The following is a 25,017-nucleotide window of genomic DNA, read 5'->3' on the forward strand; positions in this document are numbered from 1 at the left end:
AACATGATAACTACAACACAGAGGAAGGGAGTCAGGGATAAGATAGAATTGTACAGTTGAGGTTTCTATATTTTATGTGAAGTGGTACAATATTAATTCATTAACTCCAAGTAGACAATAAAAGGTTAAATTATTCAAAGAAGTATATAGATCAGTATATATAGGTTAGTAGATAAAATGGAATTCTAATGAAGTAGAAAAGTAGTTACAAAGAAATAAGAAATAGAAGGATAAAAAGAAGACAAATAATAAAATGGCAAAATTAAATACATTATCAATAATTGCATTAAATCTTACTAGACTAAAAACTCTAATTAAAGGCAGAGATTGTAAGAATGGAATCTTAAAAAGCAAAACCCAACTTTATGTTGTCTGTAAAGACTCAGGTGAGTTGAAAATTAATGGAAAAGGAAAGTGTATGAGAACACAGAAGTGACTTCATGGATAATAGGTAAAATCGACTCCAAAATAAAGAGCATTACTAAAAATAAAGAGGCTCATTCCATAATAATAATAGTTCTTTATTAAGAAGGCATAGCAGGGACGCCTGGGTGGCTCAGTCAGTTAAGTGTGTCTGACTTTGGCTCAGGGCATGATCTCAGGGTTTGTGAGTTCAAGCCCTGCATCAGGCTCTGTGCTGACAAGCTCAGAGCCTAGAGCCTGTTTCAGATTCTGTGTCTCCCTCTATCTCTGCCCTTCCCCCACTCACGCTCTGTCTCTCTCAAAAAAAATAAACATAAAAACTTTTTTTTAAAAAAGGAGGCATAGCAATCATGATTAATTATTTATCTAATAGCTTCACTTCAAAACACATGAAGCAGAATTTACAGAAATAAAAGGTAAAATAAATAATTGTACAATCATAGTCAGAGATTTTAACATCCCTCTCTCATCAATTGATAGAAATAGGTAGTACAAATTGATAGAACAAAAAAGTCAGTAATGACAAAGATCATCTGAGAAATTTCTTTAAGGAGAAAAAGAACTGATGTGTTTTAAGACTGAGAGAAATTTGGCAATTCTCTTCAGAGAATTTGTGGGAAGAATTAATGATAGTTATATTCAAAGTCAAGAAAATCACAAAAACAAGACTAGGTTCAAGAAAAACAATAAATTCAAGAAAGAAAATATAATCATAATAAATAACATGTGAACACGTAGTGATAATAATGTAAGCCCTAGCCTTGTGGGGATGAGCACTGGGTGTTATCTGGAAACAAATTTGACAAAAAATAATAATATAAGCCCTGGATATTGACCTAACCAAAAATTTTAAACAACTTTATGATCCTGGAAGACTGATGTTAGAAGTAGGTGTCAGATGTGCTATGAGAAAGTTAAATCCCCCCTACAGATGATATTAAGTTCTAAAATATATAAAGCAAGAACAGTAGTATAAAACACCATTTAGATATAAAATAGTAGAAATATCCAAGAGTTGGAAAGTATCTGCCTCTGGGAGAGCCAAACTCAGAAACATGGTGAAAATTAGGGCAGAGGTTTTCATATACGCCATATACCCAAAGTTCTCTTTGACTTCTTAAATTCTTCACATGTATCACTTCTACAGATCTATAAATTAAATTTTGTGATTGGCTCTGTGATCTCATAATTCCACATTCAAGATTCTAGGCAATTGTTACCTTTATATTAGTGGCACCACTGAATTCAATAACGTTAATAAAAATTAAAAATCAGAAATAAATTATCAACTCACTCAAGAAATATGACATGGCATATTTTACATAGGAGTACATGCATAGAGAATCTCTGGCAGCAACATATGGTGATGGTTTCCAAATGAAAATATTGAAATTTTTAATGTTTTTCTTACAGTTTACTCTCCCTTCCAAAACTCACTACAGCTACTCCTTTATTTCATTCCACTCCATGCTTGATGCATTTTATAGTACTGAGAGAAATTTTGCAGTCTTGATTTTCAGTGAATTTGAAAGAAGAATTAATGATAGCTACTTTTGAAATTGAGCAAATTGTTAAAACAAAGGCAATAATTAACTTTAAGAAAAACACTGTGGTTTGGGACCATTTATGAGCTGCTAATCTCCTCTTTACAACCAGTCACGCATATTACACTGTTTTGGCCTTTGTGCTCTGAATTTGCCTATTATGCCAAAGTGATTTCCATGAAGTGGACCTGAAAAGTAATAGAACCATGGGTCACTCCTTGAGTGACCATTGGTGTCTCCACCTTCTGTAGGAGATAGTTGTAATAATCGAGAAATTCTTAGCTACTAATAAAAAATGAATAATCTGCCTTCTAAATCTCCTCCTCTCAGATATATAACTTGTTTCTGTGTTTGGGAGGATGTATGGATAAATATGGTCTTTTGGGGGTTGATGCTGTGCAAACTGAAGGAGAGAGTGCAAAATAGACTCTTCTTTCCCGCTGCTGAGGTTATATGCATATCATGACAACTGCATGCTGTGCCCAAAGCAGCCAATATTCTTTCAGATTGTAATCAGGCTTGACCAAGTTTATATTGAGGGCCTACTATGTGCTCATGACTATACTAGGCTGCATAGGAAATACAGTATTAAGACATGGGCTTCATGTGAATGCCCAGCTGGGATTATTCACAATTCAACAGTCCAATCCCCAGTTTTCTTTGATGACTCCCCTACGGCCTTCTACACATCATTTGCACCTTCTCTTAAGCTCTATTGCACAGTGAGCTCAACTCAGCACAGTGCTTGGTACAGAGTTGGTACTTAATAAATATGAACGACTGTTTTTTATACTACATATGACCATATATATGTTACACATATATATTCATATATTTAAAGATGGCTTATCTAAAATAATAGACTCCTCACCCCCTTTTCCTATTCCTTTACCTTATTATGCTTCTTTTTCTTCATCTTATGGAATGACTTAATACTGCCATCATTTGCCATTATTCTGACACATGCTGCTTTCTTTTTCCCCTACAGTGGAATGACAGTAGTGGAGTACCAAGAGTGAAGACATGGGAACAGCTCACCCCAGGAACGGGCAATAAGGAAATGCATTGTCTGTTGGGAACGTAAAAACAATACTTCAACCTACAAAAAGTCAGTGTGCTTTGCATTATCACCACGCGGCACCACTCAGAGAGAAATGCCTGGGTGTCCTGCGCGGCAGACTGCTTCCCCCCACACTGCCCTTGGTAAACTACTAGCAGCGATCTCCTCTGTTTTGTTCACTGTTGTACCCCATCAACCAACTATAGAAATAGTCGCTATTGAAAATATTTTCTCCAATTTTTTAAGTGTGTGACTTATCCTCCCACATGAACATTTACATTAAGAATATGTCTTAATACTGTGTGAGTGTGTATGTGTGTGAGTGTGTGTGTGTGTGTGTGCCCTGCATAGTGCGCCAGTTGGTGAACATGTCATAGGCACAAAATAAATATTTGATCAAGCTCAGTTAGGGCTTTTACCCATACCCGGAAGTTAGGATGAGAAAGAGTCTTGGCAGAAATATTGTCAGTGGATAAGGTAGATCAAAAAAATAATTTCCTGATAGGGCAAAGGAAGCAAGATGCCACCCCACCCCTCCAGCCCTTTATTGGCAAACTGCAAGAGCCCTGAGCCTCTCACTCCACTCCTCTGCTGCTTTAGAAATAGGTACACTTTTACGGAGAACCTCTTCTGGTCCAAGCACTGAGCTCACCCTTTACATGTGTTATCTCATCGAAGCTCAGCTACCGCCATTGGAAAAGTGATGCCCCTACTCTACAGGCAATGAAACTAAGGCTTGATGCGGTTAAATACCTTACCCAAGACTATTCATCTGACAAGTCATCAAGCTGGAGTCAAGTGGTCTCCCACCAGGGTCAATGCTCTAACTAACACAGTGATTTAAATACAGACTATTGTGGGGTCCCTGGGTGGGTTAGTCAGTTAAGCGTCCAACTTCAGCTCAGGTCTTGATCTCGTGGTTCATGAGATGGAGCCCCATGTCAGGCTCTGTGCTGACAGCTCAGAGCCTGGACCCTGCTTCAGATTCTGTCTCTCTCTCTCTCCACCCCTCCCCTGCTTGCACTCTCTCTCTCTCTCTCTCTTTCTCTCTCTCTCAAAAATAAATTAACATTAAAAAAATTAAAACAAATACAGACTATCCTAACCAAATTAATTACTATAGGTGATTTCATTTCCCACAAGTATCTTTAGAATGGAGATATTGCCAGCAATGTTTCAGCACAGGATTCTGTTTAGCCTTCTCCTACTGCGTCAGTTTGAACCCAGAAGTCAAGCTGGTCAATGAACTCACACAGCCTGTAACAAGCTCTTCTCACCCCTTTCACAACACCCCAGTAAAGAGCTTATCATCCCCACTCCACTAGCGGCAGAGCTAGAGAATGCAGCTGGTCATTGACTCCTAGCTCATTCTGCTGTCCAACCCCAATGAGCCAAGTCCGAAGCAAAACCCACAATAAAGTCAATCATTAGAATGAATAATGATTGCAGTTGATTCCTCACAGACTCAGACTTAATGTGTCTCTAAGGTTCCCCTCCTGTAAAGTCACCCATTCAAACCTGTGACGAGATATCACCTCAGTGCCCTCAGCTAGTCCCCTCTTACTCCACAAGCAGGACCCCAAGGCCAGCCTGAACCTTGATATGATATGACCCCCCACAGAGCACACTTACTCAAACCCTGCCACATCATTTGGATTGGAACACAGGAGGGGAGGGGGAAGGAGACACGTTCATGTGACCCAAAGAAGGGCTTCTTGAACTACAATGTTCATGTGAATCCACTGGGGATCCCTATGAAAAAATGCAGATTCTGACTCAGTTTTTCTAGAGTAAGGTCTGAGATGCCACATTTCTGGCTCACAAGTGATATGGGCGCTGCTGCTCCCTGATCCACAATTAGAGTCCAGAAAGGAAGCAGGTAAACCTCTGGGCATTTTCGAAGGAAACAAAGCCTATTTTGAGATTCACTAGTCTCTTTTCTGGGGTCTTTCTTCCTTTTACACACACACACACACATACACACACACGCACACACACACTTCTTGTCCTTCCTCCCTGCATCCTCCAGGGTTCCATTCTATCCCTTAAATCTCTATCCACCCTCCTTCACGCAGCTCTCTACACCTAGCCATTCCCCAGTATGTCCACCACAGCTTACCTGCGTACCTAGTAGGTAACTGGCTGGCTAACCTACGGAAATCAGAGGCCGTCAGCCTCCTGGGCAGACAGCTGCCCTGGACTCTGCCACACAAAGAAACAAAGGGTTGAGGGCAATATTTAGAAATTTTCATGTGCTGACAGGACTGCCCCAACTCAGCATACCACTTAGATTTAGATTTAGACAGATGAGAAAGTCCTGAGCAGCATATCCCAGGACTCGTGGATGAGTACATGTCTCCCAAAAGGGCTCCGGGGCCAAATAAATTTGAGAAACACTGCATACCATTTCCCTTCTTCAGTTGCACGTCAGCATTTCAAAGGCTCTGAAAAGTCCTGCAGTAAAATTCATTTCATATTTTTGTAAGCCAGTGAGTGATAAGCTCATTTACTCATCATGGAACTTTTATTTTTTTCCTACAACATCTCATGGGACCAGTTTTCCATACAGCATTTGGGGGCAACTGTTTTACAAAGCTAATCATTCCAATTCCATTTTTTAATATGACTGAGGGGTGAAAATCTCCCTATGAGATTTAAACTGGCTCTTCTCAATTTTGCAGCCTAGTAGTCTCCTAGATCACTGAGGCAAAGAGTTGTTACTGACATTTTTTAAAGCAAATTCACAGGCAATATAATTGAGAGGAATTATAAGTGTTGAGGAGGCCAGACTCCCTTAACAAGTGCACTCTGTCGGGGTCCCCCACCAGGAGCCGCAGGGTGAGAGGTTTTCAGACCAATATTTTTAATTCTGTTTAATGTTTATCCATATTTTTGAGAGAGAGAGAGAGAGAGAGGGTGCAAGAGTGGGAGGGGCAGAAAGAGAGAGGAAGACACCCAATCCGAAGCAGGCTCCAGGCTCGGAGCGGTCAGCACAGAGCCCGATGCAGGGCTCGAACTCAAGAACCACGAGATCATGACCTGAGCCGAAATCTGACACTTATCCGACTAAGCGACCCAGGCACCACTCAGCCCAATCTTCAGACGAGCTACACCCATCTTGGTCACCATGCAATATTGAAGCCCCAAGGTGCCACCCGATCTCTCTTGTCCCTTCACGTCCACGCTGACCCAGCCTTCCACCACCACCCTTGGAAAAAAAAAAAAAAAAAAGGATTCTATCAGGATTGATAGAAACTTGGGTTTCAATCCCAGCTCTGCTACTTATTAGCTGTGAGTCCATGCAAGAAAACCTACATTGCAGGGCTGTTATGAGAAATGCACTAACCTGCAAAAAGAGCCAGGTATTTAGAGATACCCAACACTTGGAGTATTTGAAAAGGTTGCACAGATGTAATGATCATTGAACCACTCAAGCAGCCCCATGGTCACGGACTGGAGCTGTTTCCACCTGTTCTCTCTGACTTTTATTGCAGTCTCATTTAACTGCATGCAGCTGAGCAGCTTCCATCAAGCCATGACAGGTTATCTTATCATGGGACTTTAATGGGCATGAACTCTGACAATCTTTGGAAACTATGGCTCAGATCCATCCTGAGACACATCTTTTGTCAGGTAATTTTAGATGCATTGAATGTATTTCCCTGAGATTCACATCCCCCTAAATATCACCTAATTAACCTAAAAGCTGCATATAGAAGAAAGGGTATGTGTGGTGGAGCCAGGTGCATTTCAACCCCAACTTTGCCACTCACTGACTGACCTGTGGACTTACTCTCTTTCCCCTTCATATTTATAAAATGTAGATAATATGGTATCTATTTGGCAAATTCATTCCGAGAATGAAATGTGTAAAGTCAAAATCAAATGTGTAATTAAATAAATGAATATGTAAAGCACAAAGAACACTGCCCATCGCTTGGTAAGTGCTCAACAATACTAATTCCCTCCTCTACCTCTCTTACACCCAACCACCCCTAAAGGGAGAGTATGAAGCCGGTTAGGCAAACCATAGTGATAGCCTACGGGGAGATAACTCTGGTCCTATAGGAAGGACCATGATTATCATGGAGACTAGGATCGTAAGGCAGATTTTAGGCTTCCCAGAGAAGAAGACTGTTCTTTGAATAAGACTTTTGTTCACTTCTCCCTTCCAAACAGCCAAAATTCTTTCTGCCAGTTATAAAAGTGATCCAGATGCTTAGACAGAACCCTAGTAAAATCAGCTGTACCTTCTCTTAAGGAGCAGTTACATAGAAGAGAGACTAGACGATTTCTGGCAGATTGTTTCCAGGCCATAGATAGTAAGGATACATCCTGCCCACTCTTCCTCCAGGGACTCAAACCAGTGGTTTGGAGGGAGTGACGGGGAATGTGAGGGCAGGCACAGAGGTAATTAGTGTCTAGGTTCAGCCGCGCAGTGCCTGGAGCAGAAGAGCTGGCTCAGAGTGTGGGCTCACGCATTTGGCAGCCCACTAGCTCTGTGTGTGTGTGCGCGTGTGTGTGTGTGTGTGTGTGTGTGTGTTTAGCTTGCAACATGAGCGTCCCTTTATTACATGGTCATTTGGCGAAGGTGTTCCCGTTGGCAAATAGCAGGAAGAGCCAGGAACCAGAGATATCCGCAAATAGGTTTCCTCATTACTGAGATTCAGGTCTGGTTTCATTTTTTCATGGGGGAGAGGTGGGGAAGGCATTTTCAGGTATGCCAAAATAGGCTTAATAACAAAATGAAGATAACAGAGGAGGGTCAGCGAACTTAAAGACAGTGACTCAACAGAGATGATCTAATCTGAACAGCAGAGAAAAGACATTGAAAAAAATAAATCAACAGAGACTCAGGAACCCATGTACAGTATCAAAGGTCTAACATTTGTTTCACTGGAGTCCTAAAAACATGTAAGAAAGACATTATTACACACAAACAAATAATTTTGGGAAGCTATAATTACTCTGACACCAAAGCCAGAAAAACACAATATAAGAAAATTTCAGATCAATATCTTCATGAATGTAGGTGCAAAATCCTCAACATAATGTTAGTAAATTGAATCTAATAATACGTGTTAAGACAATACATCACAACAAACTGAGGTTTATCCCAGGAATACAAGGTTGGAAGCAGGAGCAGAAGAGAATCTTCCTCAGTTGATAAAAAATATTGGGGCACCCAGGTGGCTCAGTCAGTTAAGCAATTGACTCTCGGTTTTGGCTCAGGTCATGACCTCATGTTTGTGAGTTCGAGTCTTGCATCAGGCTCTGTGTCAACAGCACAGAGCTTACTTGGGATTCTCTCTCTCCCTTTCTCTCTCTGCCCCTTCCCTGTTCTCTCTCTCTCTCTCTCTCTCTCTCTTTCTCTCTCAAAATAAATAAATAAACATTTGAAAGGGAAAAAAGCATTGTATCATACTTGATACTAAATAATGGTCCTCTTAGATCAGGGACAGGGCAAGTACATTGCTGTCTCTATTTCTCTATTCAACATTATACCCAAAGTCCTACCCAGTTCAATAAGGCAAAAAAAAAAAAAAAGTATCTAAAGGCATAGAGTTTGGGACATACAACTGTCCCAATTGGCAGATGACATTGTAAACATAGAAAATCCCCAAAAATCTATTAAAAAAAGATCTTAGAACTAATAAATGACTTCATTAAGATTGGTGGACCCAACCAATACATAAATATCAATATTAATTTTATATGTTGGCAATGAATAATTGGAGCCTAAAACTTTGAGGGAAAAAACTATTAATTACAATACCTCTAAGAGAAACATGAAATATATAGACATAAATCTAAAAAAATATGTGCAGGATTTACATCCTGAAATCTATAAAACACTGATGAAAGAAATTTTTTTTTAAAAGGCCTAACTAAAAGGAGAGAAATACACATTGTTGATGGATTGGAATATTCAAATTCTGTTAAGATATCAGCTTTCTGCATATACGTTTCTCTGAACTTAATACAATCCTAATCAAAATCCCAGCAGAACTGCACAGATACCAACAAGATAATTCTAATATTTACATGAGAAATCAAAGGAACTAGAATAGCCAAAATAATTTTGAAAAGGACAGATTTACAGCACTTGCACTATATGATTTCAAGACTTATAATAAAAACACAATAATCAAGATAGTATTCAGAATTTTGTTTTGTTTCTCATCTTCTTCCTTTTCCTCATCTGTTTCTATTCTCTTAGGGCTGAAAAGTGGCGGTAGGGAGATTTTTATGTGCACAACTAGCCAGAAAATATACCCCTTAAAATTATAAATTCCCTGGAGCACCTGGGTGACTCAGTTGGGTTAAGTGCCCAACTTCGGCTCAAGTCATGATCTTGCGGTCCGCAGGCTCAAGTCCCATGGCAGGCTCTGTGCTGACCACAGAGCCTGGAGTCTGCTTTGGATTCTATGTCTCCCTCTCTCTCTCTGCCCCTCCCCTACTCGTGCTCTGTCTCTGTTTCTCTCTGTCTTTCTCAAAAATAAACATTAGGAGAGGATATTTGCCAATGAAAAGGCATTTATTTAAAAAATAGATATTATATATTTTTTTAATTTTTTAAAAATGTTTTATTTATTTTTGATACAGAGAGAGAAAGAGCATGAGAGGGGGAAGGGCAGAGAGAGAAGGAGGCACAGAACCCGAAGCAGGCTCCAGGCTCTGAGCTAGCTGTCAGCACAGAGCCTGACGCAGGGCTCGAACCCACGAACGTGAGATCTGACCTGAGCTGAAGTCGGAGGCTTAACCGACTGAGCCACCCAGGAGCTCCTCAAAAATAGAAATTATCTATTAGTCATATCCTATATTCCCCTGCCTCATCTTACGTCTCATTTAGCTTCACTGTGTGACAGAGATTTGGTTTTTTTCGCATCTTCTCCCTCTCCCTTCTCTGTTTCTATTCTGTTTCTCAGGGCTGAAAAGGGCGGAAATTTCTAGCCAGAAAATATGTCCTGTAAGGATTGTGTAGTATTGACAAAATGATAGGCACATAGACCAATGGAACAGAATATTTGTCTAGATATAGATCTACACAAATACAGTCATTTGATTTTTTACTAGATAAAAAATACTGATTTTTTACTAAAAGTAATTCAATGGAGAATGGTTATTCAACAAATAAATCTGGAATAATTGGACATCGACACACAAGGAAATTAATCTCAATTTCTATCTCAAACTTTACACAAATATTAACTAAAAAATGGATCATAGCCTTCAAAGTAAAATGTAAAACTCTAAAACTTTTAGAAGGAAATAGAAGAAAATTTGGGGGAACTTGGAGTAGGCAATATGTATATTGCTTAGCTATAAAGTATAAACTATGTAGGAAAACTTGGATAAACTGGACATTATAAAAATCTTAAATTTTTTTTTTGGGAAAGATACTGTTAAAAGAATGAAAAGTTACAGACTGGGAGAAGATATTCACAAATCATATATCCAACAAAGTTCTTATATCTATAATATTTAAACAATTCTCTAAACTCAAAGGTAAGAAAACTTCAACAGGCATAAAATGTGAACAGACACTTCACCAAAGAAAAGGTATAAATAGCAAACAAGTACCTGAAATTATATTCAACATCATTAGTCATTTGAAAATGCAAGTTAAAATACAATGAACATAATGAGATACCACTATAGAATGGCTTTTTATTACAGAATGGCTATAATTTAAAAATTCTAAACTGATAATACCAAGAACTAGCAATAAAGAGAAGCAATTGGATGTCTCATATACTTCAGGCAATAATGGCAAATGGTATAATTGCTCTAGAAAATTTGGCAATTTCTATAAAGTTAAGCTTACACTTAAAATACAACCCAGGAGTCTTTATTCTAAATATTACCGTATAGAAATTTAAATTCTTGGGGCACCTGGGGGGCTTGGTCAGTTAAGTGTCTGACTTTGGCTCAGGGCATGATCTCACAGCTAGTGAGTTTGAGCCGCGCATCGGGCTCTGTGCTGACAGCTCACAGCCTGGAGCCTGCTTCAGATTCTGTGTCTCCCTCTCTCTCGGCCCCTCCCCCACTTGCACTCTGTCTTTGTCTCTGTCTCTGTCTGTCTCTCTCTCTCTCTCTCTCTCTCAGAAATAAATACACATTTTAAAAAAGAAAACTCTTGACCACATAAAAACCTGTGCACTAATAGTTAAAGAAGCTATTCATAATTGCCAAAAACTGGAAGTAATCCAAATGTCCTTGAATGGGTAAGTGGATAAACAAAATGTATTATAAACATTCAATAGAGTCTTTCTCAGCAATAAAAAGGCATGAGCTATTGATCAAAGACTTTATGCTTAGTGAAAGAAGCCAGACTAAAAAATGTCATATACCATAGGTTTCATTTATGTGACATTTCAGAAAAGCAAAACTATAGGGACAGTGAACAGATCAGTGGTCACTAGGGTCTCGGGGTGGGTGATAAGTTTCCCTTATGAAGCATCAGGGAAATGTTTCAGGTGAGGGAGCTATTATTGGTGCTGATCATGATAGCAGTTCTACGACTCTCTGAACTTGTCAAAACTATATACAGGATAGAAATTTAATATTACTGTATGTAAATTACAAATAAAAGAAGGCTGAAGTAGCTATGTTAATAACAGAATATAAGAGCAGAAATCAATGAAATACAAAACAGAAAAACGATTAGGAATATAAATTTAACTAAACGCTGGATCTTTAAAGGGTTAGAAAACTGATGACCCTCTTGCCAGGTGGATCAAGAATAAAAAGACACAAATTGCTAATGTCAAGAACATCAAAAGGATCATCACTACTTTGCTAGACATTCAAAGTAAAATAAGGAAATATGATGAATAACTTTATGCCAGTGAATTTGACAACTTAGATGAAATCAGTAAATTCGCTGCAACACATAAACTGCCTAAGATGACAACTACCAGTAGGTAACCTGAATAGCCCCGTATCTATTAAAGACATTGAGCTGGAAAGGGAGAACCTTCCTATAAAGAAAACTCCAGGCCCAGCTGATCTCACTCAATGAAAACCGCCAAAGATTTATAGAAGAAATAATATCACTCCATCCATGCCCTTCTGGAAAACAGTAGAGGAGAGAATACTTCCTAACTCACTTAACTATCTCATAACTTTTAAAACATTAAATGGAGAGCACTTTCATTACTTACAAGTCACCCAGATCGAAATCATTGCCCAAGAATTCCTCCAGCAGACTTGTGTCTAGTGCCAGGTTCCCCAGACTGTCACTGGCCCCGTGAGCTGCAAAGACAAATTGCAAATCTTGAGATTCATGAAGATTTCACAATGGCTGACAGCTAAAAATATTGACATGACTACACCCAAGAATTTTAAAGCAACTAAATGGCATAATACATTTATTGAGAGTGTGATCCTTCTTCCATTCAAATATTTCCTTAGAAATCTTTTTAGATTTACTCTCCTTCCCTGCCTGCCTAAGGCTGGTGTAGGTGCCCTTTTTATTTGCTTCCATTAACACCTGAGCTTTGCCTTATACAATATTATAATTGCCCACCTTTGTGTTTGTTTCTTCAACTAAAGTCTTTAAAAGCAGAAATGTTGTCCTTCTTATAGTAGCCATAAGCATCTATGGTATAAAAAAAGCAGCAATAAAGATTTATGGGATGGGTGCATACACATATGGATGGATGATAGATGGACGGATGATGAATGGAATAAAGGAAGGAAGGAAGGAAGGAAGGAAGGCAGGAAAGGAAGGAAGGCAAGAAGGGAGGGAGGGAGGGAGGGAAGAAGGTGGGGTAGTTGGGCAGATTATTTCCAGTTAAGCTCAACAAGAAGTTCAGTATCTTGCTTCACATTTTTATTAGACTTCACAAAATGTAACACAATATTTCTCTCCTCTTCCTTGGTTTAAAAAAGTGAAAATAACTTACTGGTTTCTTTCTGATCATAATAAAGATGTTAGAATTTAAAAGAATATAAAACATAGGAATATATAACAAAGAAACAAAAAAGTTGTAGATAATATGACTCTGTACCTAGCAAACTTAGAAGAAAAAATTGTCAATTCAAAATAACCAGAAAATAGAGGCGCCTGGGTGGCTCAGTTGGTTAAGCCTCTGACTTCGGCTCAGGTCATGGTCTCACGTTCGTGGGTTCGAGCCCCGCGTCGGGCTCTGTGCTGACAGCTCAGAGCCTGGAGCCTGCTTCGGATATTGTGTCTCCCTCTCTCTCTGCCCTTCCCCCTCTCATGCTCTGTCTCTCTCTGTCTCAAAAATAAATAAAACATTTAAAAAATTGAAAAAAAACCAAAATAACCAGAAAACTCAATAGAGTAGTTGATTAAAAGTAAATACAAAAAATAATTACTTTCTTACATACAAAAAATAACCAATTAACTATTCTGATATAATGAAGATTTTATTCAAAATGACAAAAAGTATAACATACCTAAACATGTATTTGGGAACAATATTTAAAAAAAAACTCTATGAGGGCTCATAGGAAGAGATTTGAATAAATGGAAAGACATTCATCTTAAAGTAAAGGACTCAGTATCATAAAATTTTTATCAGACATTATTTATAATGTCTGCCAAGCCCATATATTCATTTTCTGAGAAATCTCCCCTTGTGAAAATAGTCTCCAGCAGCCATATTTGTAACACAACCTCTATAGGCACCTGAATCAGGAAGAATCAATCCATTGGTTGGCCAGTGACCAATTCAATTATTTCTCATAAGAATTTGAACTAGACTTCATTATTTTTTTAAATGTTTATTTATTAATTTTGAGAGAGAGTATGAATGAGGGAGGGACTGAGAAAGAGAGAGAGAGAGAGGAGAGAGAGAGAGAGAGAGAGAGAGAGAGAGAGAGAGAGAGAGAGAAATCCCAAGCAGGCTTTTGCCATCAATGCAGAGTCCAACACAGGGCTCAATATCACAAACCCTGAGGTCAAGACCTGAGTCAAAATCAAGAGTCAGACAGTTAACTGACTGAGCCACCCAGGGAGCCCTAAACTAGACTTTAAAGCTGATGATTGAGATTCATATAATTATTAGGCAAAGTAGAATAATAGTCTAAATATCTCCATCAAATTAGACCAGGTTCTTCTTAATTTTTTAATCCTTACTAAAGCTTGGTTACTCAACTTTTACTCCAATTACATGACAAACTCTTGCGTATACCCTATTAACCCCTTTGAACTGGTTTGTGTGTTGTCTGAAATTAATCCCCAAATTGAAGTGCTCTGAAATTGTTCTAGAAGAATAAATAGTTAAAAGTCATCCGAAAAATTATGGAGGAGGAAGTAAATAAATATTGAGAAATGAATGCAAGGACACATCAAAGGATGTGGGATATATCCAGGATATATCAAGAAATATCACATATACATGTAATATATTAGGACTTTAAGTACACAGTAAACAAATCCTTTGACAGCAGTAAGAAAAGGTTGATTATTCATTAAAAGTTTGGGGGAACATTGGTTAGACATGTGAAGGGTAAAATATGGATTATTTTCCTATTTCCACAGCAAAATTCCAGATAAAGCAAAATTTTCAACATAAATAAATAAAATTCGAGAAAGAAAATGTGAGATAATATTCTTGTGATACTGTGGCACCTGAGTGGCTTGGTCAGTTAAGTGTCAGACTTTCAGCTCAGGTCATGACCTCACAGTTCATGGGTTGAGCCCCGTATCAGGCTCTGTGCTGACACCTTGAAGCCTACAGCCTGTTTCAGAGTCTGTGTCTCCCTCTCTCTGTGCCTCTCCCCTGCTCGCAGTCTGTCAATCTCTCTCTCAAAAATAAATAAAGGTTAAAATATTAAAAAGTATATTCTTATGATTTTAAGATAAAGGTTTTTCCAAGCATGGCATGAAAGCCAAAAATTATGAAAAGATTGATAAATTTCACTTTGTACATTTTCTGGGAGGGAAATAATTTTTAATATTTTATTCTGAAATAATTTCAAACCTAAAAGAGAAGCTATAGGAACTCACTTGTGCCCTTCACTTATATTCACCAATTATTAACTTCATGGGGTTTTTTTCCAGGCACAATTTAAAAATACAACACATCAACCGTCTAGCCCCCACACCAGTATCCCCCATATAATCCATGTCCTTGTATTCTTCCAGGGGTAAGGGACCCTTCCATTCAGGTCACAGCACTAATGACAGGAGGACCCTTATATGCTTAGCTTTTGACTTGCTACTTTGTCCATTAGAATAAAATTTTTTAAATCCTGAGCACCTACCTCCCAAATGGGAAAAATTGATGGATGCCAGAGATAGTTGGAAGAGAGAGAGGAAGAAAGAGAAGAGAGATCACCCACTTTTTTCAGTGACATAAACTTAGGAGGGAAATAGATAGAAGATACTCTTTAATGTTGTGATGGTCAGAAATGACATCATAGTGCATACTGGAGTTTAGTCTTCAGTGAGATGTTAAAGAAAGAACAGGATGGAGATGAGCAGGGTAAGACACATTCATCCTATCACTGATTCAACTAATATTTATTAAGCATCGGCCAGGGCACCAGGGTGGCTAAGTCAATTGAATGGTTGAATGTCTGAGTTCAGCTCAGGTCATGATCTCATGGTTGGTGAGTTGGCTCGCTCAGAGCCCGCCTCAGATTCTCTGTCCCCCTCTCTCTCCCTCTCTCTGCCCCTCCCCTGCTTGCGCTCTTCTAAAAAAAAAAAAAAAAAAAAAAGCACCTGCCAAGCCAACTACATGCCAAGCACTGTACAAGGTTCTGGGGACACAAAAGAGGAGGGAAAAAGACACATTCTCTCAGAGGGTCTGAATGCTAAAGGAAGGAAAGGAGGCACCAATGGGGGAGGGGAAGGACAGATGTGACATATAAGCAACAATAAGTAAACAGGATATTTTCACAAAAAAATGAAACAGAGTGATCTGATTGGCTGCAGGGGAAAGAGGTCCTTTTAACTGGGAGGGCTTTCTCAGAAAAGAGCCAGCCATGCGAAGACTGAGGGCAGAGCATGTAAGGCAGAGGAGTACAGGAAGGGCAAGAGCACAGGGGCAGTTTGAGAAACAATTCCAGGGGCAGCTAAAGCACAGGAGCACAAGGAAGGGGCTAGGGGAGGTGGTCAGAGCGAGGCAAAGCCTTTTGAAAGTGATACGATATGCTTAACATCTTTAAAAGTTCCTCCCTATAGCCATTGTGACAAAACAGTATGGAGGGTCCTCAAAAAAATAAAAATGGAAATACCATGTGATCTAGCAATTCCACTACTGGTTATTTACCCAAAGAAAATAAAAACACTGATCTGAAAAGTTATAGGGGAGCCTGTGTGGCTCAGTCAGTTCAATGTCCAACTTCGGCTCAAGTCATGATCTTTCAGTTTTTGAGTTCAAGCCCCCCATTGGACTCTCCACATCAGTGCAAAGCCCACTTTGGATCCTCAGTCCCCTCTGTCTTTGCACCCCCGCCCCCGATTGCTTGCGCTCTCTCTCTTTCTCTCTCTCTCTCTCTCAAAAATAAACATTAAAATAAGAGAGAAGATGCATGCATCCCTATGTTTACTGCAGTATTATTTACAAGAGCCAAGATATGGAAGCAACCTAAGTGTCTATCAATAAACTAATGGATAAAGATGATGTGGTAGATATCTACAATGAAATATTACACGACCATAAAAAAAGGATGTGATTGCACTATTGGTGGCAGCATAGATGGACCTAGCAGGTGCTATGCTAAGTGAAATAAGTCAGACTGAGAAAGATACATACCATATGATTTCACCCAAGTGTGGAATCCACAAAAAATAAACGAATAAACAAACAAATAGGAAAAAAGGAGAAGGTTGTTCTGGTTGCTTTGTGGGAAAGCACTATAAAGGGATAAGAACAGAAGTGAGATGAAGTTCAGTGCTATCACAGCTGTCCAGAGATATTCAGAGGTAGTTTGGATTTGTGATTCTGAGTCAAGCCAAAGAGAACCACTTTACCTGATTCATTATTCCTCATAAGAGCCCTAGAAGGTAGACATTAATGTTTCCAGTTTACAGAGAAGGCAAAGTAGTTACACAGGTAACTAGCTCACCCAGGGTCTCACTGCTAGTAAGTGACATGCAGGGAAACCAAGCAGGATGCCCTGATTCCTGAGTATGTGCCCACTGCCCTCCCCACCATCACCACCCCATCCCATGCTCCATACTGAGACAGGACTGACTTGCTTCTACTACTTCACTGGGCTTTGGTCAAGCCGATTGCTAAGAGAAACAGATGGAGGGAAGAATCTGTTTAATTTCCCACTGAAGCCCCTGCTGATGTCTCATCTGCTTCATACAGTGCACACACACACACACACACACACACACACACACACACACCAAATGCCCCAGGCAAAAATTGGAGGTGGCCAACAGATGCTAAGACCTGACCGATGTATCTCTTGCCTTATATCACCTATGCTCCCCTACCTGCATCCCCAGGCAGAAATAGGAGATGGTTCATTGCTCCCAGGACCTGCCCGATGTGGCATGTCTGAATACCTTAATGAATAAGAGCTGATCCCTGCAGTAGCCAACTTTTTCTAGGACTCCAAAATCACATCTGTGCCTTTCTGACTCAAAGGAAATTACTCAACAAGATAAATCCATAGTGTCAGATAAAATTGTTTTCAGAAGGCTTTACACGCACACAGGGAAACTCTTAAATGACTGTTAAAATAAATCTCATGCTTTAAAAAATAATCACTTTGCTATAAATGTCTTAAACACTTATTTATTACACCCAAGCCTGCAGAGATGGCATTGTTAGACAGCCCACCTCCTGTCAGGGAGGCTCGGTATCAAGCTTGGATTCCACCCTTTTCTACATTTGTCTTTTGTGGCTGTCACCATCTTGCTCAGAACAGGAGAAGCTGCCCAGGCCTCCTGGGAGTGCCAGAGAACTGCCCCCTTTATTGCTCTCAGAAAGAAAGCCCCTAGGTCTCTGCCTCTCCTTCTAGGCACAGCAATAGCTACCACATGGTTACCTGTTCTGCTACCCCTTGACCTTGGGCAGACAGGAAAAAAACACATAATTAGGGGATCAGTCCACTAGGGAGTAGCACAGACAAGTCCAAGCTGAATACACAGGACTTTTTAATGGACATACATCTACCTTTGAGTAAATAATGGTTCTCCAAAGGTGTGAGTAGGGTGCACTTTCATTTATCTTGCTTCCTCCATCCACCTGCCCATCCACCACCCATCAGTCCTTTCCTGTTACCATCTGATAGGCTCCCTTCCCACATCACTTTCCTCAACCCATATGCCACCTGTTCCTTCCTCTGTTGACTCTTCCACCTTTTGTCCTGCAGCATCACCACCCAGAATACTCAGACAACAGCAGAGATGACAACATTGGTCTATTACAACAACTCTAGGTTTTTAAAAGATTTTTGGAGAGGGTTTAGAGAGAGAGAGAGAGCACACAAGTGGGGAAGAGAGACAGAGAGGGAGAGAGACAGAGGGGGGGAGAGAGAGAGAGAGAGAGAGAGAGAGAGAGAGAGAGAGAGAGAGAGAGAGAGAGAATCCTAAGCAGGCTCCACGCTCAGCCCAAAGCCCGAGGCAGAACTTGATCTCATGAATCATGAGATCATGTCCTGAACTGAAATCAAGAATTGAGCACTTAACCAACTGAGCCACCCAGGGGTCCCTAGGTTTTTAAAAGATTCTAAAAAGCGACAGTGAGGATCCCCCTAAATGATTGCCCTTTGGATTTAAACATAGTTTCCCTGTGATATACCAGTGTTCATGAGAAATTTGAGCAGAAATGTTAATGAATATTTCAAAAAAGAAGGAGGAAGAGTAGAAGAAGAGAAGATGGGGGAGAGGAGGGGAAACCAAATACTGTCCTTCTATGATTTGCTAAGGATATTTTGTCTTGAAAATAAAGCTGGATTTCAAATCTAATATGGAGTTCTAGAGCCATAGCCAATGCAGAGTTAGATGAGAAAAGATGATTATTTCCAATCATCAATTCACTGTTTCATTCATTAATTCAATATGTACTTAGTGTCTACTTTGTATCCGGGAATAAAGTCAGAGATGAGTTCACAATCCAGTGAGAGGGACAAGAAAACCACCTAGAGCTGCACATGTTAAGCGTTAGGGTGGTTGTAGACATGAATACTATAGGACCTTTCAACTAGGCCTGTTGGGATGGAGGAGGGGAAGGACTCCTTGTAGATGACACTTGAGAGGAATTTCTAAAGATAAGTAGGTGGTTATTAAGAAAAATTCTAAGAACATAAAAGAGCATGTGCAAATGAATTTATAAAATCAGCAGCAGGACTCCTGTGGAAATATGCCAATAGTAAGGCCAGAGCCAGGTGAAGAACAGGTCTGAGACTGAGAGCAATGCTTCTTGCGGACCCCAGTGAAAGCTGAATGCACTTCTGTTCCAACCACTGTAGTTGTGTGATATGTGACTGCCTCTTTCCACACTGAGCTCTAAGCCTCTCTAGGGGAGAAACTTCCTCTTTCCTACACATCCTTGAATCAGGGCTGGAACCTTGTTCGGCCTAGCTTTTCAAAAATATTGCACCTGTTGGATAAGTAATAAAATTTGAATGAATAAATGTGATTATGAATAGTGGAAGGTGTATCTAGAGAAACTAGCAGACACCAGATCATGAAGGTTCATAGGTACCAAGGTAAGGAATTTATCTTGAAAGTTGTGGAGACATTGAAACATTTTCATCAGAGGGGGAACGGGATCAGATTTACAGTTTCTTGCTGTTGGGAGGCTGTACTAAAGCTGAGCTAGACTAGTCAGGGATATTGTCATCATGAGCCTTCCCTCATTAAATTACTCAACATACCTGCGATGGACCAGTCAGAGTCCCAAGTGCTAGAGACACAAAGACAAGGAGGCCTGAGTAGTTAAGGGTCCTGGTTCTACAATCAGGCCTGGGATCAAATCTAGCTATAGATTTATGTAACCAATTGTGCAACCTTGGGCAAATAATCTAGCCTCTCTGTGCCTCAACTTCTTTACCTATAAAATGAGGATAATAAGAGCATCTACCTCATAGAGTTGTTCTAAAGATTAAATTTTCTTTCATGGTTATTTATTTTGAGAGAGAGAGAAATGGAACAAGAGCACAGTAGGGCAGAGAGGGAGAGAGAAAATCCCAAGCAGGCTCTAAACTGTCAGCATAGAGCATGACGCAAGTCTCAAACCCACAAACCATGAAATTATGACCTGAGCCAAAATCAACTATCAGATGCTCAACCAACTGAGCCAGCCAGCTGCCCAGAGATTAAAATGAAATAATGCATTTAATATGCTTAGCATAGTTCCAAGCTCAAAAACTACTACCCTTTGTCAGTACTATCAGTTTCTGTGCTCAACAAGTTCGCAGATTAGTGAGCAGGACTGACATAAACACATACCACAGCACTGTGATATGACAATGGAGATGTACACAGGGCATATGGGTCACCTAAATGACCCAACAAGAGCAAAATGGTGCCAGGAAAAGCTTCCAGAAATAGGGGTCCATCAGGCTAGAATTGTCAGCAGAGCTAGATCCTGGGGTCTTGAATGCCCTGAAACTCTGTACAGCAGCGGCGGGCGGGGCGGGGGGTCGGGGAGGTGGAAGAGTGCAGGTGCACTAGAGCCAGCTGGTACAAGGGTGTGCACATCTGTTCCCAACTCCATATTTACTGTGTCACGTTAGCAACTTCCAGTGGGCCACGAGGGAGGATTTACACCATGGAAACTGATAAACACTACAAATTGGGAATTCTTTCCCCAAAAAGTTGGTTGATGAATGTTCACCAGCACACCACTGGATGTGAGTAGTATTTGAGAGGGGAAGCCTACTGGACTTTGTGACTGATTGGAAAGAAGCTAGGTAATTCTCTAATCTAGCCTTGTCTAGTTTTGGTGGTTGGGTGGGAGGTTGTGCTGGTGCTTTGAGGTAAGAAATATGAGAGTTGAGTGGAGCCTGAGAAGGAGCACGGGGATTTCATCTGCTAGGAGGCATGTCATATCATCCTGTTTTTGCACTCAGAGACAGAGGGGAACAGCAGGGCACTGCTCCCAAGAAAAACTCCACCTAATGACCTGGAATCTTGGGAGTTTCCCCAGTTCTCCTTGTACGGGAAGTCCTATATTGATCCAGGAAGAAACTAATCAGTTCTTTTAACCAGAGTGAACTTACCCATTGTTGGAAATGCGACCAAATTAAAAGACTGTCCGGACTTTAACATGATATGAATCACCTGAAATTTATGTGCCCAATAATCAAAAGATAAAATAAAAATTAACCTTTATTCAACTTGAGTAAATAAATAGTTCAAGCACATTGTGTAACAGGTTGGCAACGCCCACACAGGGTTTCCAGAACTGTCACAGATGCAGAATTCTAGAAAGGATCACTAAAAACTGGGCTGCCAGACTCAAGAACAGCAGAAGACATTGAGGAGTGTGCATGTACCCACTAAAAACTAGCCAGGCAGATGAACTTCATGTCCTTGCCTGGTCAGCCTTCTGAGACTGGCAGATTAGGAGACTCTCCATGGAAATGTGTATCTTGACTTCAACTAGACACTTACCAAATTCTTAATTCATTCACCACTTAATGAATATTTAATGAAGTGTGTATATGCTAAGCCCTGAGGATACAGTAGTGAGCAGCATTCAATCTTACCCTCAAGGTAAGGGAGGGGCACAGAAAAAACACAGGCAGCACCGACATAGTGTGTAAGTCAGGCCCACGGAGATACGTGGGAGATACCATGTTGCAATCCAATGTGGGGAGGGGCAGTCAAAGATGGTTATAGAGCCAGGTTGTACAAGGGTGAGCACATCTCTTCCCAACTGGTAATATAGATGTTATATATAAAAAGATGATTATATGTATAGCTAAGATGGAGAAAGGTAGAGGAAATTACATTAGCATTAGGAAAACTTATTATACCTGGGAGAACTGTACCCCACAATGCCAACCGAGAGAAAAATTCTAAAATTCAGTACCAAATGACTCTGTTCACATCTTTGTCAATAATGGCATTTGTGATTTTTAGAAGTATAAAGAAGGCAAACTGGCCCCGTATGCAGATGGCCTGAAGGAGGTAGGCAGGGCACAGTATGTTTTGAAAGAGTCAAGTCGAATCTTAGCTGACTGGGTTGATGGCTAACTCTGACGAGATGACATGTAGCAGGTTAAGCATTCAGCTCTACATTGACTTTTTAAATTATGTAAATAGGAGATGGGGAAACTTGGCCTATGAGTGAATAGGTGATATAGACAAAGGTCCTTTTGTTGAGCCATCATGAGGAAGTATTGGGAAGACAAGCTAATGTTGAATTATACAAATAAAATCACTGAGTACAGATGTAGGTAGCATGGTGAGACCCCTGTTCCTCAGTGCACAGGTCCACCCATGATAACCTGGGCCCCACAATTTCAGAGGCATGTTAACAAATAGGGTGTCTAAGGGTGATCCAATGGGGTGGGAAAGAATCACAAGATGAGCCACATGAGAGATGGTCAATGGAGAATAATAATAATAATAATACTTGGTAAATTTGTTGAGCACTTTTTAGGTACTGATAATATGCTAACAATTTTACATTTCTTTCTCATTTAATCCTCATAATAATTTTATTTTATCAAATAAGTGTATTATTATCCTCATTTTTCAGAAGGGCCAATATTCTTAGCCAGCTTAAGTAACTTGTTCAAGCTGCAATAACACAATTATTCTTGCACAGACTCAGGTGTTTTCTACTATATCATAATGAATGTGTTCTTGAACAACCTTGCTTTCTGCAAAATCATGCAAAAGAATGAAGGAAAATAGGGTTGGAACAAACCACTCAAAAACTAATAAAAATAATAACATTCCTAATAAAATGTAAAGGACACATCAAGTTATTATTAATATTGCTAAATGCTTCAGCAAGTAGAGGAATTTACCCTTTAAAAGAGGATGATGGGAGAAGGTTGCAAAAAAGAATTACAGCTGCTGAATTATGAAGACAAGGGAAGAGAGAAGAGGAACTTGAGATTGTGATAATTGGTTTAAATCAATTACATTAGAGCCTACCCTTCCTCAGTCAAGGACTCTCCTTCTCTCTAAAGAAATTAAGCTTCTGCCTGCAGAAAATAAGGTGGCTGGACCACTACTGGGAAGGCGGCTGATAGTGTCTGCCTGTACAGCTTTCAGCACTAACATTATTCCAATTCCAGATTAATGTGTCCAGTTTGCTTTTTCATAAACTCGGGAGCCACTCAGTGTACAATGATTGCTGATTGGCTCAACACCTTTGGAGAGCTGCCCTTGTGGTGATTTGCATAGGTTCTCAGTGAATAATCTAAACATTTGCAAGGGATTTAAGTAGGAGGTGAAAATGGTCACTCTATTGCATCACGTGACCTCAATTTTCATGAAAGTATTTCAACGTCTTCATTAGCTGATTATCAAGTTCACACTTCTTTTCCTCTCAAATTAGTGATGTGAAATATAAATTAAGCAAGATCCTCTGGGCTTTCTGGGGGTCTGAGAATCCATTTTTCAAGGAGTTTTGAAACCTTACAGCTGAACTTCCTCCCAGCCCTTCAACATGAGGATTTAACTTTTATGCTTTGTCCATTTTCTCTTCAATAACATATAATATATAATGTTAATATATACAGGAATAAATAAAACACAATCAACTGCATGTTAACCAATATTAATTTTTAACTGTGGAAGATACATTTGGGAAACAGAAGCTGAAACCTTTCTTTTAAATGGTATAGGAACACATCAAGGAATCCCATTTATTTTATGTTGAAGATTTTGAAGCATTATTGTTCTGGTTTGGTCTAATTTTGCCAGGGGCCAAAAAGGAGGAAGAAGAAAAAGGAAAAAGATGAAAAGGAAGACATCCCCCAGGAAAGCCAGCTCAAGTGGGGACATCCACCCACAGGCTTTGCAGATGGCTTGGCTCCTCTGGAACGGACAGTGTTGCATATGAAATCGATGCCCCCAGTGGGCAGATCTTGCATAGCACAAATTCAGAAAAACGTGACACGGAAACTGACCACCTTGTGGCTTTCAGGCGTGTCTGTCCTGCCTCAGCAATGCCTTCCTCCTGCCAAGCCAGGCAGATAGGGAGGGGACAGCCCCTCAGAGCATTTGAGGGCTGAGCCTTCAGCCAAGCGTAGGATGAGGGCTCATATTTTCTGGGGTAGGAGAAATAAGGGAGGAAGCCCAGCAGACTTGGAACGAGGTCAAGACTGAAGTATTTATTGATTGGTTTGACAAATATGTGCCAATCCACACTGCTGAGGCTAAAGGAATGACTGAGACATAGTTCCTTCCTTCTAGTTGTCCATAGGAGAGAGACACAGAAAAAGGCAATACACGCTTTTAGAGGTGAAGTGCAAAGTACTATGGAATACACAGGAGCCCTTGGGGAATGATGCCAAAGTGGAGATGTCAAGAGTGCACAGCAATTATCCAGCTGAACAAGGCAAACTAGGGCATTCAGAAGGAGACAGCCCCATGTAACCTGCAGGCAAGGAAAGCATGAGATTTGGAAAACTGCAATCAGGTCGACATGGGGCCAATTCCACTTCTACTGAGCCCTCTGGTCCTGTTTCCTTACCTTGGGGGGACGGGGAGGAGGGAAAGGGGAGGGAAAAAAGATGAGTTTTAACACTTTAGAGCATTGTTCACAGACTAAATGTGATGTGTGAGCCCACTGCTGTCAGACTGACTCCTAGATCAAACTCTACTCAGGCCCCCCTGAACTTTTCAACAAGGCCTACTTTTATGTTTCTGTCTGTATTGTACAATTTTAGCAAATATCCTGACAAATCGGAACCTCTATCCTCCATATCTGATCGCCCTTGCTATCTAATCAGGTTCCTTATCCCCCATCTTGCTCCAGGAGATTCTGGCCACCTTAGTTTGCTTTCAGCAAGAATCCTGTTAGGTTGGTCAAGCCAGAAGCCCCCTTACCCTGCTCCTTGGCTGTACCCATGTGGGGTTGA

The 25,017-nt window shown here is 40.2% G+C and overlaps 1 protein-coding gene across 1 annotated transcript in view; it reads right to left on the reverse strand.

The window, feature by feature from the left end:
• The window catches only part of MYRFL (myelin regulatory factor like), a 120,986-nt gene that overhangs the window by 78,570 nt on the left and 17,399 nt on the right, over positions 1–25,017 (reverse strand). The window contains exon 2 of the mRNA XM_029955454.1: positions 12,195–12,327. Coding sequence (XP_029811314.1) covers positions 12,195–12,327 — 133 coding nt within the window. The remainder of the gene's footprint in view (positions 1–12,194; positions 12,328–25,017) is intronic.

Source organism: Suricata suricatta, chromosome 10 (genome assembly GCF_006229205.1).
Source record: "Suricata suricatta isolate VVHF042 chromosome 10, meerkat_22Aug2017_6uvM2_HiC, whole genome shotgun sequence".
NCBI classification, from domain to species: Eukaryota; Metazoa; Chordata; class Mammalia; order Carnivora; family Herpestidae; genus Suricata; species Suricata suricatta.